The 19245-nt window shown below is 39.8% G+C and overlaps 1 protein-coding gene across 2 annotated transcripts in view; it reads left to right on the top strand.

Annotated features, from left to right (window-relative positions):
• SPOCK1 (SPARC (osteonectin), cwcv and kazal like domains proteoglycan 1) overlaps nucleotides 1-19245 on the top strand; it is a 404411-nt gene that overhangs the window by 124377 nt on the left and 260789 nt on the right. For both annotated transcript variants that reach the window (XM_081893955.1, XM_081893956.1), the window contains exon 3: nucleotides 8333-8378. In XM_081893955.1, the coding sequence (XP_081750081.1) occupies nucleotides 8333-8378 (46 nt within the window). The remainder of the gene's footprint in view (nucleotides 1-8332; nucleotides 8379-19245) is intronic.

Raw genomic sequence — 19245 nt, forward strand, 5'->3', positions numbered from 1 at the left:
ACTTTTAAGCAGCAGTCTTTTACAAACCAAGTCAAAGGTAGACAACACCCCCCCCCAAAAAAATCTATGAGTGTTCTAACCAGCAACACCCACTCATCCTTTTCTTGGATTTAACTTGCCCTCGGGGAATGAAAACTGGGTTGCCCTTCCTAGCTAACTGCACCCAGTTCTGATCCCAACTGTCCACACTGTTAGTCCCTCTCCCACTGAGAGTCAAATCCCTATCTTTGAGGGCCAAATCACCATCTGTCCCTCCTGACAGATATGTGCTAAGAAGACTGCTCAGTCCCTATCTGCCTGTTAAACTGTCAGCAGCTCATTTAAATTCCACAGTCACTCTCCTGATTGGCTGATTGCCTCAGCTGCTATTACTGCTTCAGCTCCTATGCTGTTATTGCTCTACCTGGAAAGTAATGGTCAGCTGGCCTTGGTCTGCCTTTCCAGGACACTGATGCACAAAAGGCCATCTCTTGCCATTTACTTAATGCAAAATTAAGAGTAGCATTTCAGTCCCCAAATATGAGAATGTATTGAGAGTAGTACACTCGCTCTAGAGCTCTTTTATTGATCTCATTGCTGCTAGATTAGTGTACAGTGGATAACTGCAATTTATCCGACATTTATAGTCCTATTTAGCTAATGTTTTTGCCATTCATAACCTAAGCATTTTATGTAAGCTTCCTTTTTTTGACAAGTTTGCAAAACATTTGTGAAATGTGTTCCTATGTAATAAAGAGTTTACTTGCTTCAAGGAGTTTAATTATCAGGTTTATAAAGCAGAAGTTAAAAAAACAAGAATGAGATTCTGGGTGGAGTTATATATATTTGGAACTCATCAAAGTTAATCTGAGCAAGCAATTTTTTGTGATTTGATTTGACTTTACTTCTGTTGTGATCTCTATGTCTAGGGTAGTTGCAGGAGAAGTTAAAGCTAATTTCATCCATGATGGTAAGGGGCAAAATACAGGCTGAAATATTTTTAAGCAATCTATAAGCTATTCCAGGGGCCTTTTTTAGATGAAGAGTGGAACAAACATTATTTTAATAAATGCTGATGGTGCTATGCCACTTGGTATGTGTACATTGAACATTATTAATGCTGCTACCCACACCCACCTTCAAAGCTTTCATTCTGGTGTCTTACATTAGCAAGTATAATGTTCTGAAGACAAGTGTGTGAAATACAAGTGAAACTCAAAAAATTAGAATATCGTGGAAAAGTTCATTTATTTCAGTAATTCAATTTAAAAGGTGAAACTAATATATGAGATAGACTCATGACATGCAAAGCGAGATATTTCAAGCCTTTATTTGTTATAGTTATGATGATAATGGCATACAGCTGATGAAAACCCCAAATTAATCTCAGAAAATTAGAATATTAAATGAAATCAGCAAAACAATGATTTGCAAATAGAGCAATCCTTTCCAGCATCCAAAAACTGCTGATAAATTTTGAAGGAAAACATTCACTAATTGATGTGCAAAAGTGGAGAATGGAACTTAAGATTTGAAAAATGAGAAAGCGAAAGAAACAAAAATGGACAGATTCTCCTATCCCATACCATGATTGAGCAAGAATGAGTACTGCTGCCATAATACACTTGGACTCAAAAAGCCAACTGCAGTAAAAGTAAGTAAAAATAGAATAAATAAGAAAAGAAGAGCTTGGGAAAGGTAGGCAACAAGAGTTTGGGTGTATTGATTGGAATGAGGAACACAAAAGAAACCTCCAGAGAATCCCACCAGAACTCTTCTTGCATCCTGCTCCTTAGAGACAGAACTTTCAAAAGAGAAAGAAACACTGAAGAGTCAAGCTCTTTATTTCATCAGCACCTCTTCTTCCCAAAGCACTGTGATTGAAGAGCACTGATAAAATTATTCCCTCAGATTACAAAATAGATTTGTAATCTGGTTTGAAACCCTCCCTTTCACATTTTCCCCGTATAGTAAGCTTAAATACATAGTTTGAATTTTTAGCAGATGCACTGTAATTGTGTCTTTGACACCCACATCCCCAGCGCACCACAAAACGCTTCAGGGGACATTGCTTTGGGTAAGGGCATGTTGGACAGATCCTGCTTCACCTTGAACAACATTATTATCCCTCCAAAGCATTCTGCTTAGGATCCATCTGGATCCCTGCACACCACTAAGATTAACATATTCTTCATATAGCTGATTTATAACTATTGATATACTTAGTAGATAGCATACAACTACTAATGTTGTTCAAATTAAAGCTTGTTACTGCATTGCAAATGTTTTAAAGAAAATTTTAAACATTTAAAAATGGTATGTTTCAATGTATTACAATTTATTTCTTATGTCCAATCGTTTATAATCCTCTCACCTTGCTGGTTTCATTACATAAATGTTACATGTCTAAATAATATGTACTGTTGATGTAAAGGTAAAGAAGGGTAAAGGTGGCGCTGTGGTCTAAACCACAGAGCCTAGGGCTTGCCAATCAGAAGGTCAGTGGTTCGAATCCCCGGGACAGGGTGAGCTCCTGTTGCTTGGTCCCAGGCCCTGCCAACCTAGCAGTTTTAAATCATGTCAAAGTGCAAATAGATAAATAGGTACCGTTCTGGCGGGTGTGCTGCTCTGGTTCTCCAGAAGCGGCTTAGTCATGCTGGCCACATGACCAGGAAGCTGTCTATGGACAAACGCCAGCTCCCTCGGCCAGTAAGGTGAGATGAGCGCCGGAACCCCAGAGTCGTCCACGATTGGACTTAACAGTCAGGAGTCCCTTTACCTTTACTAGTCATTTGTACTAATGAATTAAGATTCCAAATGCTCAGATGGGCAAAGAGCCTACTGAGGCCACTACAGATCAGTTACCTTTAGGGAGTATAGTTCTAATAGTAATTAGCATTGGGGGGTTTTCTCCCTCCCCCTACCCTTTCTAACTTCACAAAACATAGGACTTAAAAAATTCAGGTCTAGGTTTATCCACAACTATGGCAAAATCATTCAACATAACATTAAGAGCTCATGAAAGATAAGCTCATTTCTGTTTAGTTTTCCTATACTTGTCAAGCATGTGTTTTCAAAAATTTTATTGCCTACAGAACTGTATATTTATTTAGGTAATGGAAGTAGCTAGATGACTTGCATTGGAATTTAGAAAGTATAAATGGATATTCTGATTTTAAATTTTGTCTTGCATCAAATGTATCTTTGAATTGTTGGGGGGACGACGACTGAAAAATGTTTGCATTCTTTCCCAATATTTAAATTCATTCTTTTATGTTTCCTCATTTATTATGCTTACGTCATCAGGAAGTTGAGGTATGTTTGCTTCTTCTTGTTAACAATTGAATACCTAAAAGGTACTGCATGTCATTTTATACACAGTCAACATTTTAAATAATGGTTTAGCCTCTTTGTTCCAAAACTTGTTCATTTTCTGGTCTCTGGTCTATGAAATAGACTGGAAAGTATGGAGCAATAGTTCATTCTGTTTGGAAACTATATCAGGTGATATTCAACTAAGCTTTCCTCAGAGTAGACCCACAGAAAAGAGCAAAATGTAGCTGAATGCTGCCCATTAAACTTCTGTATTGTCATCCCTGGTTTAACATTTGGGTGCAAAATGGCTCTAGGCAAATTGATCCAGTAGGGAAGGAAGATCAAACTGGTACAGGCATTTAATCACACAAACTTCACTAAGTGAGCACTCCTTGGACTTTTCCAGTGCTCAGTTAATAAAGCAGTAATAGCAGAATAAATGCCGCTGTTAATCTTTATTTATTTAAAATATTTATAAAGTGTCTCCCATTAACATAGTATCACCATGTCAGAGTACAAGAAAGCATGTAGTTTTCTACATGCTAAAAGTTTATAGATCAGAGAAGGTTTCTCTAAAAACAAAAACAAAACCCCCCACAGTTCCCTTATCTATGTATTTTTCCCCATACACAAACATGCTTTTATTCCTAAGAGACTTTGAGTTGTATTGAACATAGCATTAAAACTAAGGTTCCATCAGTGCCCCTCGTCCCCCTGTGTGCTCCCTAAATCTGTTGTTGGAGTTCCCCCAACTTTCCAGAGCAGAACTGGGGATAGCATTCTCATCACACTAGATGGAATCATTGTGCTGCCCCTACAGTGCAGTGGGTTAAATGAATATGTTCCTCTCAATTTAGATAATGTAAGTAACGAATAGCTTGGAGAAGAAAAGACACCTAAGAAATACTAAAGCATTGTATTTTGTATAGGAATAAATTAAAAGCAATTAAGCTTAAAGCGGGGGTCAGGTCTAATAATACTTTTTGTGAGAGGGAAATATGCTTCTGCAAGTCATTTGTTCAGTTGAGCAGTAAAACTTTGTAGTAGTGAATCCACTGCATTAGAAGAAGCCCTGGGATGCAGAAGCTGCTAAAATAAAATGATGCTAGTTTAGAATATGTACATTGAAAATATCTTCTTATTCTTAACTAGCTGTCATTTCCTGCTTCATGTGATTAGATCTGTATGTGAACAATTTCCCACTCCAGCTCACACTTTTTATATACAGCGCTGCCCTTTCGTAAACCGCTTTGAGGTTTTATTACAATCAGGAGGTATGTAGATCTTATGGAAGGAAAAAAACCCATTAGTATCACCTTCAAAATATGCCTAATGCCATACAAATTAGCAAGTTGCGCACAAATTAAGCAAGCTTTGTCTGTAGGCTTGCAATCTAACAAAAAGGCACGATGATATTAGGGAGGAAATGGAAGAACGGTAAAAAGGGGTTGAAGAGCAGCAGTTGGAAGAATCAAGAATGTAAAGGAGTTTTTACTTCAATGTAAAAGAGAGTCAGCTGTTAAATGGAAGAGCACTCCAGGGAATGAGAAATGGAAGAAGGTGGGGAATAGAAAAAGTGTACTTAGGTTTAACTAGGAAATTGGTACCTTTAGAGTGAAGGCTTTAGGAAGAAGTGTGTATAGAAATAAGAGATGATAGAGAGGGAGAAAGATAATGCAAAATTATTTAAATACAAGTAGCTTAAAGCACTGATGAGAAGGAAGAGGAACCAAGTGACAGGAGCAGTATAACCAGAGTGGGGATGGGAATTGCATGAGCTGAAAGGCAAGTAGAATATATTAGGCAGGTGGCAGAGTTGAATACAGACTATAGAATTTTGAGAGCAGAAGCAGCATTGCCAACAAGAACAATGCTACAAGTTATCTGTGCAGAAAATGGAGAAAATACTGACCATGAATAAGTGCAGTCTACTTCAATTGGTAGTGAATTGTTTACCTTAAATGTTAAGACTTTGAAAGACCATGGACATATGGAGGAAATGAGAATGCCTAGATTTTAAGCTTGAGGAGAAAAACAATATGAACACGTACAAGAGAAAGTTCTGCATAAGGAGGAAAAATCAGAAGCTCAATTTTGACCCAAATTAAGTTTGAGAAACTGGATATTATTCATATGAATCGAGGGGTATCAGAAAACCACAGGGGGGTTGGAACATGAAAAGGAGAAATGGCTTGGGTGTAGGTTAGTATAGTTGTAACTCAATATAAATGTGGTATGTGAGAGCAAATAAGCAGATGAAAGAGCCAAAAGGGAGAATGTCAGGGGTGAAAAGAAAAGGGCCCAGTATTCAGTTCTTTCAGAAAGGATAAGAGGTGGTTAAGCAGAACCATTGTTAGAAACTCTGAAGTAATGACAAGAAAGTTACTGCTTAACTCCAGTACTCAAACAAGCAATGGAAGTAGGTCAGTCAGCTGGACTGGAGGCTAAAGAACCAGAAGAAGGAATACAGAGAAGAGATATTGCTGCAATAAGATTACTAGAAATAGAAGTTAGAGAGTGAAAAGAACTAAAACCAATTTGAAAACGAAGACAACCTATGGAAAGGCTATACTTTCTAGAATTATCTCTGTACTGTCAAACGAGAGTTGTACTCAAAAACATTTGGCAAAGTAAACTGTGAGGAGCAAACCTTCTCTGAGCTGGAAGCAAGTGGGCAGCGTTGCATTCATGTAGCTGTTGCTTGCTTTTTTTTTACCCTTACACTTTCTTTCTCTAAGAGGATTGGCGGAAGAGAAGATAGGCTGAGCGGCTTAAAAAACAAACAAAAAGTGACAACATTTGGAGGATGGAAAGTAAGACATTGGAAAAGAGCAGTATCCTCAAGAAAGAGAAGAACAATGAGAGAGAGAGTGGGGAATGAGAACCAAACACTTTTTTTTGGTGTAACAAGGGTAGACATACAGGAATGAAAGAGAGAACATATAGAGAATAATTGCAAATATGCAAGAAAAAGGAATGCTAGGGCAATGGATGTCAGGAAGCAAGAGAAAATTGAGTGGGGGCGTGAGTAGTAGAGTGGAAAGAGAGAATCATGAAAGACAAATATGAGTGAATAATCACAGAAAAAGAAGCAAATAGTGGAACCTCAGCCATACAGGAGAGGAAGAGGAGGAATGTAGATGGGGGTAAAGGGAATGGATTTTTAAAATCTGTTTTAAAATGCTTTCACCAAAAACTTCTGGAGGAAAGGATGAAAGGAGCAAGTGAAGAAGTTATACATAGTCCACAGCAGAGGGGGACTGAAATGGAGAGAGAGATGAAGAGAAGCTCTCAGAATCAATTGACTGAAGGTTGCAAAAGGGACAAGTAGCAATCATTTTGCTTCATTAAGAGATAATAATTTGTTTTTTATTTGAACAAAATGATGTCCAATATTAGTGATACTCAGAGTAGACTCACTGAAATCAATATATTTAATAATTTAAATCCATTGATTTCAATGGGTCTACCCCAGAGTGTATTGGATATAATCCAAGATCACTAAAATTACCGTGTGCGGTATGACTAGACAATAGCAAGGCAACTTTAATTCATTTTTAAAAATGTAGATAAATGTAGGGGATGGGGAATGTACTAAGGTTGACTAGTTAAGCTGTTAAATTCAAGACAGCTCACTAAATCCTTTGCTTGTTAAGTAGTTGAAAATATTGGGTTTTTTAAATATCATTTGCATGCCACCCTTCATGACTTCTTTATTATCCCAGAGTGCTTTACAGGAGAAGAATACCTAGTAAAAAAACAAAACAAAACAAACCTGTAGTATTTTTATCATCTCTGGCACAGAAATATGAGGCCTACACCTAGTCATTTCTCTCCCATGCAGGATATGCACACCCAGGAAGAGCCATTTGCCATGCTTACAAAATCTGGTATTGTGAAATGGAATCCTGATTGTGCATCTTGAGGAGGAGGAGAAGACTTAGCTAATAGCAGCCAGTGTGTGGCCCTGTTGAGAAAGGAAGCAACCTCTGCCTCTGCTTGTCTTGTGTTCACTACTTGCACAGTATTACAGTTCCTTATGCATAGCTCTTAAACAGATGCCTTACCACAAAGGCCAGTTTCACAGACTTCATTTGTAAATATGTTGCTAGTGCTGATTTCTACAGGTATACATGCCAGAGACAGAGGAAAGGTCACTTATCACTAACGTGTGTAATGGGTAAAAGAACCTTTGCTATCAAATTTAGTCACTGCAATTCATAATGCCTTTGCTTTGAATATGAATATCAGCAAATTAAAAAGCCCAGCTGTAATATGAAGCATTATTACTTCCAGAGTTTTCCTCTAACTCAGATATAACCGAAGTTAACCCTCTTCCTTTCCCAATCCATTCCAGGTATAAATTTTTGAGTGGAGTAAGGAAGAAAAGTGAGCTGGTTATGGGGAAGGATTTCAACCATGTCATTCTCCACATTATGTCATTGGGTGTGCAATGATATCCTGAAAAAGTTTGGGATTGCACTCAAAAATAACCAAGCTCTCTGCTGACTTTAAAAGAAAATTGGTTGTGCTAAAAGGTAAAAGTAAAGGGACCCCTGACCATTAGGTCCAGTCGTGACTGACTCTGGGGTTGCACGCTCATCTTGCTCTATAGACCAAGGGAGCCGATGTTTGCCCGCAGACAGCTTCCGGCTCTCTGCTGACTTTAAAAGAAAATTGGTTGGGCTAGATGAGCCCAATTCCAAATGAAGCCAAGAGGAGTTTTCCCTTCTCTGGTTAGTCTTCTTTGAAATTCCCTGGATATGTACACAACCCTGGAGCCACTAAGATAGCACAGTATTTTGAGTTGTGAAATATATCTTCATTTTCTGTGTTATATTTTGTGTGTATATGTTTGAAAGCAACATTTTTAATTTTTAAACTTTGTTTTATCTTGAGGCCAAACAGTAAATGGATTACAGAAAAAGAGCTTTGCATATTTATTTAACAAAGAAATAAATAAAAGACTTGCCCAAAAGAATACCTACATTTCATTTTAACAGTCTAACTGTTTTCACTCCTATTTTCTTCCCTTTAGGATGATTATTTCAGAAACTGGAATCCAAACAAGCCTTTTGATCAAGGTAAAAGAAATAATATATTCACTCTATATAATTGATTTGTTTTATAAGTATCAATATCCATAATGCTTGGTTTCTCAACAACATAGCTTCACCTATTGGTTTAAAACAGCTACTGACAGGAGCAACCAGCCTGGCTTATTTCATAGAAATTGCTTACAATGGTACCTGCACATTTTGCTTCACAACTTCCTTTTTCAGGAGGGCTAGAACCTTAAAAACACTAAAGAAAGCAAATAAATCTTAGCATCTAGATGCTCTGCCCAGGAGCACCAGTGAAGGCCTTCACAGTTATCATAGTGACTGTGGGCGCTAGGTTGGTGACCCCAGATTAAACAATAAAGTTCCATTCATTCAACTATACTATAGTCTCACTGAATTCATATTATTACAAAGGGTCAAAGTAGTTGCAACATGGAATTAGGATCTTCTGTGATACTTCTTTTACTCATTAGCAGCCCAGTGGGAATGCTTTGAAAACTGAGAAAGTGGTGCTTTGGAAGAGTGTGTCTAATTTACTGTTGTGCCTTTCCCCAATATAAATTACTTTCTCATGAAGACTGGTGCTTTACATGTTCTGTAAAGATCTCATTTTTTGCAGTAACCTTTCTATGATCTCTCATCTGTATTGGAATAGTGTTGTGAAAGTAAAAAAAAAAAATTGCACTGCAAAAAACCATGCATATTTGTTATATTTTGTGATTGTTTCGCTTGTAATATCTTTAAATACATTTTGTCAAAGTTGCCAGTTTATGATGAAACAATTGTGCCAAACATGGCTTTAGAATTTCAGCATCATCGTCTGCTGTATTCTCATTTTTCTTGCTACATTTCTGTTCTTTTCCCTTTTCCCCTTTTTGTGTGCTTGTGTGCAAGCGATATTTTAGCTTGCTTCCTCATCTGAAAATAAAAGGTCACCGTAAACAATAGTGTAATGCTACCCCTGGAAAGACTGCTGTTAAATGCAATTTTTGTTTCATTGTGAGTGCAAAAAAATCTCCCACAGCAAAGAGTACACCCATCAAATGTGCTAAAGGAAAAGGTGTCAGAGCTGTCTTGCTCTCATGTGCAGTATACAGAAATAAAAGAGTCAGTGCTGTGATGCAGTACCATACGTTGGCAAGGAAATTCTGGTAAAGCGCTGATGAAATCTATCACTCAAGAAAACAGTGTTATCAAATGATGGAATCATTAACCCAGCAGACCAAAACTCACCTGCCTTGAGGAAAGTAAAATGGTAAAGGAATATCTGGCCTGCCATTACTCTATAAATTCATATAGCCCAATAATAACCTGTCTATAATGGTAACATATGCCTGGATTCATAAAGAATATAGAGCAGCACAGTATATTCATTTATTTCCATTTCTACTCAGGTCAGTTTTGGTAAATCACAGATTCATGGAAGCCACAAGTACTTTAGGAAAGGTATTTAATAAATTCTGATTGGCTGGAGCACATAGAGATTCTACATGTGGGTAGTTTAGAAGTTTATCATAGCATCCAGAGACTCTACAGCAGTTTCTCAAACTTTTAGATCATCCTCCATCCTTAATGCCTGACTATGGCTTCCGACCCTTTTATCTTTGTGCTGTCATCTGTTGTACAGATGAACATGCCAAGATCCTTAGTTATAACCTCATTTATACAGCCTGTTGCCACTGCTTGTGTTGATCTGTGGGATACTAATCTGAACACTGGCACTATAAGAGGAATAGAACATATCTCTAATCCTATCCATAAACTATGGTCAGGAAAATACCATTAACCACAAAGTGACTACTCTCTCTAGCTCCCTTCTTCTCAAATCATATTAGGATGTTAGGAAAGTGGGGGTGCTGTCACAGCCCTTGCGTTCAGTCCTTTGTCAGGGATATATAATGCACCCAGGTCTTGGCTGGATGTCAGGAAGTTATTACTTGCTTAATGAACATACATATCCATGTTCCCTTCAAGGGGGAAACCACCATATTGAGAACCCCTTCTATACAGGGTTGTGCAGCAGATTCTTTCCAGATCTCATACTGAGACGATAATAAGGCACATTAGCAGTCCTGCTGGGGTTGTACATATCAGTTTCTGCCAGTTGAGTAAAAAGCAAAGAATCTGCAACCATTCAACTGGAAAGTAGTTTAAGTGCATATTATAAACCGATGGGTACCACACTAGATTTCTAACAATGTGACGGCCACATTTCTCCCTTAGAACTTAACATTTCTGCTGCACCCAAAAGCACGGCAGAAGAATACCATTCTGCACTGGTGTCCTGAAAACCCTTAAATAAGAAAAAAATAAAGCTGCTTGAAATGGTTTTTCATTAAGACTCTGTTACTAGCAAGGAGAACATGTGGGACAATTAACCTTCCCTGGGTCTTGCCTCATTAAAATTTTAGCAGATGCTATTGATCATCTTTACACTGCATGGTGTCTACTGCAAACAAGCACTGCTGGCACTCTGGCATATATAAGAGGACAGCTTCCCAGGCTGGTGACCAGCATTATAAAGCATGCAGTTTTGTAAATTACTATGCAGTAACCAACCAGTTCCATTACAAATTTTAAAAATCCCTGACATTTCACTGGCACATTACAGACAAATAGTATTCTCTTCCATATTTATTGATGTATTATGTGATGTACATGACAGTAGTTACTGACCAATACGTGTCTGATGAAGTGCTAAAAGTATCCTTGAGATCCAATCATTTCTACAAAAATAGCTGAATTGTGCTGTTGTTCTGCCCTGGAATTTATCTCCTGTGTGTTTCTGGATGCAACTTAAGGACAATCCACTCATGCAAGTTTCATGTTTGCCACTACTGGAATACCAATGAAATACATCTCTGTTTGGATTAGATGTTCAACAGAATGTCTGTAGGCTACCTAAATCCCTCCTTAAGCCTTGTGTTTCCTGGATTTAAATTTGGTTTTTTTGTTTTTCACTGTTGATTGGCACAGGAATTACTTTCCTCTGTGGACATACAATGATTTGAATGTGCAATTCTTAATGCATAATTATCTCGTTCATGCAAAGAAGGTATTTGTGAAAAGGACTCACCCATTTTCTAACCGGTACATAATCTCAAGCTTCCCGGCTGTATTATGTGGTGATTGAATGTGTGTGTGTAATGGTGATGTGTGTTGGGGTGAGTTCAGGAGGGCTCAGTTTCATTCTTTACTGAAATGTGACCATTTTATATAAGTAAGCCTTATGCTCCTGCATTGCATTGCTGGTTTTTATTGTCTTGTATTTCCTGGGATGCTAATGTATTTGTGCTCTTGGAATTCTAATGATGTCAAGTTCTCTCTCATGTTTGTAATTGCCTTACTTTCAAGCTGCTAATCAGTTTGCTGTTATTGTGAATGCCACGTTTCCTCTCCAGGGCTTCTGAAGCTAGTCTGCACATTTTCTCCCCCTCTCTCTAAAAATCCAAAGCACAGCTATTGCACTCTGACATATAATCAGTGACCTGTTTAAAATTATTGATTTAAGCTGTTCAGAAATCAGACTTCATAAAGTGGGCAGTTTTAATACAGATAATTGACTCTTGGCAGTTAGGTCTTGTTACCTTAGGCCAAAATAAAGCGGGGCAGGGAATGATAGTGTTGTTGATACAATGCTACACAACATACATCTCTGTATGTCCTAATTGTTAAGAGTTTCATTTCAAAGCCTCCATTGTTAGATGGGCCAAGTAATCCTTCTTCCATAGTTTCCCATCATCAGAATACCACTCTGTGAGCTCCAAGTACATGTGAAATGAAGTCAGAGAAAAGGACCCCATGTCATGTGTCTTATAGTCTCCCTATATGGGGTTTTATATTGGTGGTAGTGTGCTGTGAATAGGAGTTGTTATGCCATATCCTATGCTCTGCTACGGCAATATTGGTAGGATGGAAGGTGACCAGAGGTGGCTACCTTGTTTTGGGAGGTAAATTCCTTACACCAGGTTGGCAGCTTGTCTAAAGCTTTGCAGCCATGTTCTGGGTGCATAGAAGATTTTGCATAAGTGTGCTCTTACGCTTCCCATCCATTTGTTGTTTAGTCTTTTAGTCGTGTCCGACTCTTCGTGACCCCATGGACCAGAGCACGCCAGGCACTCCTGTCTTCCACTGCCTCCCGCAGTTTGGTCAGGCTCATGTTTGTAGCTTCGCAAACACTATCCAGCCATCTCGTCCTCTGTCGTCCCCTTCTCCTTGTGCCCTCCATCTTTCCCAACATCAGGGTCTTTTCCAGGGAGTCTTCTCTTCTCATGAGGTGGCCAAAGTATTGGAGCCTCAGCTCCACGATCTGTCCTTCCAGTGAGCACTCAGGGCTGATTTCCTTAAGAATGGATACGTTTGATCTTCTTGCAGTCCATGGGACTCTCAAGAGTCTCCTCCAGCACCATAATTCAAAAGCATCAGTTCTTTGGCGATCAGCCTTCTTGATGGTCCAGTTCTCACTTCCATACATCACTACCGGGAAAACCATGGCTTTAACTATACGGACTATCCCATCCATAGCTCACCCCAATTTCATCAACATACTTTCACTGGTGAAATAGCTCTGCAAGCAGAGTATTCTACAGGTATGTCAGAGGAGTTCTACTGGCAGATCTGTCAGGCCAGTAGCCTATTTCGAGTTCCACCAACATAATTAGGCTTCTGCCACTTCCCAATATACCTCTGCTGGTGGATTGAACTGCACCCTGAAAGTCTCACATATTTGATCAGTAATCAGCAGAAGTACGTAGTTCTAATTTCAAAGTCTGGGTTCATTTTAATGCTGGGAATGTGTATTTTTGACTGCTCGCTGTGACTAGGAAGTAGGATTGGGGGATAGGAATTGCACAGGTGGCAGGTTTACCAACTTGAAGTCTTATTCCTGAATTTAAAGTGGAGGAGGGGGGAGATATTGGCAGAACATGTTTATAGTCATAAAATGGAAGGGATTTATAGCCAACAATTAAGTTTTTTAAATAACCATTAGGATTCTATTCTCCTCTGAGATTACAATATTGACTCACTTTTCTCCCCTTAGAAACCTATGCGGGAATTCTTTCACTTCATATGTGAGGACTTGACAGAGAATGAGAGAACAGGTACACAGGCAGGAGGATGAAAGGGAGATTTTTCTTCCACTCTTAGCCCCGTAGACTAACAATGGCACCCAGTAGAGATAAAGAAAACTCAAGGGTTGGAAGCTTAGAAGCCGCAACACTCTTTGCTCTTTTGCTCTTGGACGTAACACATTCAGAATTAAAGATAGCTCCAGGGACTGGAAAAGAAACCAACAATCTGTACTTTGTCCAAAGCAGTTGTGGATTTGAGCCAAAAGAGAAGTGCACAATGGAGGATTCTTCTGATATTATGGAACGTAGAAGTTACAAACAAATGCAAATGGCCCACACTTTCTCCATGCTTCCAGATCTTTTCTCCTTCATTCAGAATAAAAGGTTCAGATTTATATTGTAAGCCACTCTGTGATCCGTGGTATAGAAATGAAATAAATAAATAACTTTTCCAATGAGAATATGCCTGTACCTGCCCCTGAGAGTGGAGGGAAGATGCAGAAGTTTGGCTTTGCATGATAAAAGAGAAGTGCAGGGTATTTGCACTTGTCTCTGCCTGCCACCCATGTCCCATGATGATGGTTTATTGCCTGCTAAAATAAGGAAATATGTACATAGGCCACAAATGCACCCCTGATTGCCCATTGGCAGGAAGTGTGACTTCACTGTCTTATTTCTTGTTCCTAGAAGAGCAGCAAATACAGCTTAGTCGAAATACCACTGCTTGCCCTTCAAGTCATTCCAGAACTTGGGTGTTGTGTAAATGTACCATATATCCCAGTTGTGCAGCCTGAGCCCCCCTGCCCCCCCCCGCACTTTTTTGCAAATAGTGTCCTTCCTGTCATTTTTACTATAGCTGTTCTGCTACTGCTCACTGAACTACATTATAGGGCCAGCTCTCAAACATAAAGAAACCCATTAAACATGCTCTATGGACTTGAACAGTTCACCTTGTTACATTTGAGTCCTGATCCCTGCAATTATTTCCTCTCTTTTTTAATAAGATGGTGTCAGATTTTAAAGAAAGAGCTGGAAAAGTGGTTGTATACCTTTGCTACATACTTCATAAGTACAAGAGAAAAAGTCAACAGTAGGTGTAGCATAACAGCAACATTTCAGTGTAATCACTATGAGCAACAACAATAATGTATGTAGATTATAGAGTGTTTGGCTCTATAAATAATAATACAGGCCTTTACCCTATCCTCAATTCTCAATGCAATAGAGGTGATAAAGGAAGAGGAGTTGAAGGTGAATGTAAACAAGGGAAGAATATGTTTTAGTTCAGTTATATGTACTTCAGCTTCGCTTCACTAGAGAATAAGAACTAAAAAGTTGTGCCAACAAAGTTGTTGTTAAGAATAATATTTATATCCTCCCCTTCCTCCTGAAGGAGCTCAATAAACACATCAGTGGTAGAACAATACAATAAAACAAACTGAAAACAATCCTTGATTAAAAACAATTAAATATATCTGTATAAAAATAATTACAATACAGGTGCAAATCAGCATAAAGATCTCCATTTAAAAGGCTAGTTGAAAGAAGAAGGAGATTTTTATGAAGGATTTGAAGGAAGGATGTGCCATCAGAAATGTGTTCATTCTTATCAATGGTTAACTGTTGAAATGTTAAGTTAAAAGAACATATATCCAGCACAAGAAATCTTACATGCCACTGTAGCAGAGGTTCATTTAAATTCTTAACAGATTTGCAGAATCATAGATATGCAAGCAGATGCTGTTAATTTTTCTGGTAATGTGCACCAATAAAGAATAAACATTGATAGCCTTAAAATCAGTGAACCAGTTTAGAATGGTTTATAATTTGTTTGCCATATGGCATTTTTAAAAAGCATCATTACCCAAAAGACAGAAACACTGGAAGTAATGGGAAGCTTTTTGTACTGCAGAAATATGCTTTGAATTAAAAAATACTGGTCTCACTGAATGACCATTATTATTTCTAATAAGCAAGCAGATGGATACACTGAAAGAAGAAAACCTGTCTCGTAAATGAGACTATATCCAATTTCTCCAGAATGTTGGCTGCAAGAGATTATAGAACTGCCAGATATAATAGATGTAGGAGGTGCAGGTGTCATTCACCTATTTGGCAGGACCTTTCGAACTACATTTCCCACATGCTCCACGGCAGTTTCTGAAATTGCTCTAGTGAGGGTATACAAACATTTGTAATTAACCCCGAATAAGCAACCCAACCTCTCAAAGTTCACAGTTACATTAAAGCAAAATATCAACTTAAAAATGGCATGGTGCATGGGAAGTTTAAGTCTTTCCTTTCTTGCCATAGTCCTGACAGAAGTCACTCAGTGACCCAGTTTGCAAGTAGTGCTAATGCTGAGCCAAACCCTGTCTCAGAGTGAAAGAACAAATGAGAGGCTTACAGAGTCATATCACAGCTGCAGGACTCCTCCCCACAGTCTGACTGCTACCACATTACCCAGGGCTAAACAATGGGTTGGCTTAGTGTTACTGAACCAGGCTCCATCCCTTAAAAACAACTTAGGGTCAAACTAGGCATGGCAGTGGCTCAGTTTACATGTAAAGCTAAGGCAGATCTTGTCTTAGTGCATGCAGGCTCCCAGAGAGGAGATTATGATGCCTTTGCTGCTCCTCTGGTCCTCCTGCTGCTGTGAGCTAAGTCATAGCCATTCACCCAGGTTTATGGTTTTGTCTTACACAGTCTTTGCTTGCCAGCTTTCTGTTTGATTGAATGTTGAACTCTAGAGCATGGATAGCCAATGTAGCACCCTCCAGATGCTGTTAGACCACAATTCTCACCATCCTTGGTCATTGGTCATGCCGTTTGGGGCTAATGAGACTTACTGACTAACTACAGCATTTGAGCACATCGTTTCTGCTACTCCTGCTCTAGAGCCTCTACCCTTAAGGAAGACCAACCAGCTCCCAATACCAATATTCCAACTGATGAAAATCCTCATCCATTGTGTTTATGGTATTCTGATTAGATCCACTAAGTTTGTTCTGGTATAAGCTTTTGTGTGCAGGCACACTTCTTCAGATACCTTCAGATGCTACTGGACAACTTGTTATTCTTTTCCCCGATTGCGTCAGACCAACACAGCTACCTACCTGATTACATCCAACATCTTTGTATCCTTTTCATGGTTCTACCTTTTGAACCTTTTCTCATTCTTCTCTAATTTTGAGCAGCCACTCCTATTCTTTTTACCAGGCCAACTCGTAACTCCTTATTTCTTGCTATCCGATTTTCCACACCCTGTCATCAAAAATTATGCATTGCCTTTTAGCTCTGTGTTTTGTGCAGGAAGCAAATTCCATCTATGCATTCAGGTCGTTATATCTTCTTGTTCTCTCGTGTGTGGAAGAGAAGAAGTGGCTGGCAGACACTTTGTGCCCTGTTTGCGGTACCTAGAGCTTTAACCCTCTGTGCCTCTTGACACCCACGGCTGGTACTGCCTAAAAGGCCCAAGAATGCCAAAACTATTGAGATATTTAAAAGGCCAGTGAGCATGCAGTGTAGTAGATTATTCTGTGTTCCGGATATTGTCTTTTCCCCAAAAGGGGGGGGGGAGGAACTGTTCTCAGACACAGGTATACACTATAGTAGCTCATCCTTTCTATTTTCACAAGATTCCTTTTTCCAAGAAGGAAGGATCATCATCAGAAATATCCAAGCATCCTTCTGCACAGAAACTCCTTTATGCTTCAGCTGGAAAATATGATTCATTCCTCTGCTCCCTTGTTCCATTGGTATGCTAGCTGGTTTCTGGGCAGCCTTATATAAACTGGTGCATGTGAGACAGCAATATGCCCACTGGTCCAAGGAAGAAATGTTTCCAAGATGCACAATAAGGTATTTAGCATTGTATCAGCTGGGAGCCCCTGGCATCCGTGTACGAGCTTTTATCTACAAACACCCGAATGTATACCAGTCCTTCCACTTTGCCATATGAAGTAAGAATAGGACCCACATCTTCCTAGTGTCTGACAGCTGAATTATGACCCACAAAATGGTTTCTCTCAGTACTGCTGGGGGGTGGGGGAGGGAGAGAAAGAGAAAGATGATGACTGGAGTTAATGAATATCCTTCCAGAAGGAGATAATGAGAGAATTGTGATGCAGGGTAAAATCATGGAACCTGCAATTATTTTTGAAGGCTTCAATTTCGTTTAGCCCTAGCCAAGATGTGCTTTTTGAGAAGCCATTCATAAATCCATTTTCTGGAATTGTTTATTTCTGTATCTTTTTTGCTCCCCATAAATGTTCAGTTTCCTAAAATCTTTCTGTTATTTCTGTTTCACTTGGCAGATTTTCTGTTTGGCCATTTATACCAGCCCCCTCCCCCCCAATACTCTGGGTTTTGACGTTTATTAATAAGAGTGATTGCCCAATAAATCAGCTTTATTTTAATAGTGCTTGAATATGCAGAGAACAATAACTGAAACTGTGAATGAAATGAAGTACTTAGCATTAAAAAATATAGTTGGAATAGCTGTAGGCTCTGACAAACCACATATGAGCAAAATCTATAAGGATGTCTTCCTGTATTATTTAATTCTTCAGTACGCCATATCAGAATGTCTCTGTGTTTGACTTGCCATCAGATTTGTAATTCAGTTTGACATTAACAGAGCAATCCTAACCCCAGCCAGGCAGCAGCAGGGTGTGACCAAGCAGCACAGCCTCTGCTGCATCCACCACTCTGCCGCTTACACTGGGGCTGGGGTAGAAGGCAAGGCAGGCAAACCAGGAGCAGGAACAGCAGCTGAGCCCAATGATGGCATGGGATGGCAGAGGATCCAGCTCTGGAGCCAGGGGATCCCATGTTGCCTTCCAACATGCTCTGTTTGGGGGAATTTTTACAGGTTGCACACTGGGGAACAGAAGATAGCAGAGCTGTTTGGGGCTGGGTAGAGCAGGGGTTGGCAAAAAAATTTAGCCACAGGCTGGTCGACTGTCCCTTGTGGTGGGCCAGAGAAGCGGCACCACTGGGGGGTGAGCTGGAAGAAGAGGCGACAGGGGCAAGTAGTCCTCTCCCCACCCCCCAGCCCCAGCCGCTGCGCTTACCTTCCCTGGGGCTGCCGCTGCCACCACTACCACCGTTGCTTCTCATAGGTAGGCAGAGCGAGCTCGTCCGCTCCGCTCTCTGGGCCACAGCAGCACCAGGACGGCAGCAGAGGAGGGAAGATGAGCAGCATGAAAGGGCTGGCTTCGGAGAAGGGTTGCTTAAAATGGCACTCAGTCAGCTTAGCCCAGCCCCCTTCCTCCTCTAGGCAGAGCAGGGAGAAGCCAGGAGGGAGGAGGCACCGCTGTGGTGTGTGTAAGGGAGGGGGGAATGGCATGGCGCAGGGGGGGGGAATGATGCAGCCTGAACGAACAGAATCCCCACACCAACCCAAGGACAGTCCGCGGACCGGATCCTTAAGGCAATTTGGCCTGATCCAGCCCAAGGACCTTAGTTTGCCGACCCCTGGGGTAGAGGGACATTTCCACCCCATCAAATCCTGTGATAGCAGGAAGGCTTGGAAGGGTGATTGGACTGTAGTCTATATAACAAAGGCATACCCTTAATTTTTTTAAAAAAAATATGGGTTCAATACATTGGTCTGTGACCAGATAAATGTGAGCTGAACTATTCCTGTAAAGCTTGTCTGAGTGTTCATCCTCTAGGTTTGATGGTCCATCTGGAACTGTGTGGGATAGCTGCCATAGTTCTTCAGTGGACTTTTAGCCTCTTCTTAATTCGAAAAAAAAAAAAACACCAGATTGGGGTGCAGCAAAATAAATATCCTATAAAAAATGGAGTAG

Source organism: Podarcis melisellensis, assembly GCF_964234715.1.
Source record: "Podarcis melisellensis genome assembly, chromosome: 2".
Lineage (NCBI taxonomy): Eukaryota > Metazoa > Chordata > Lepidosauria > Squamata > Lacertidae > Podarcis > Podarcis melisellensis.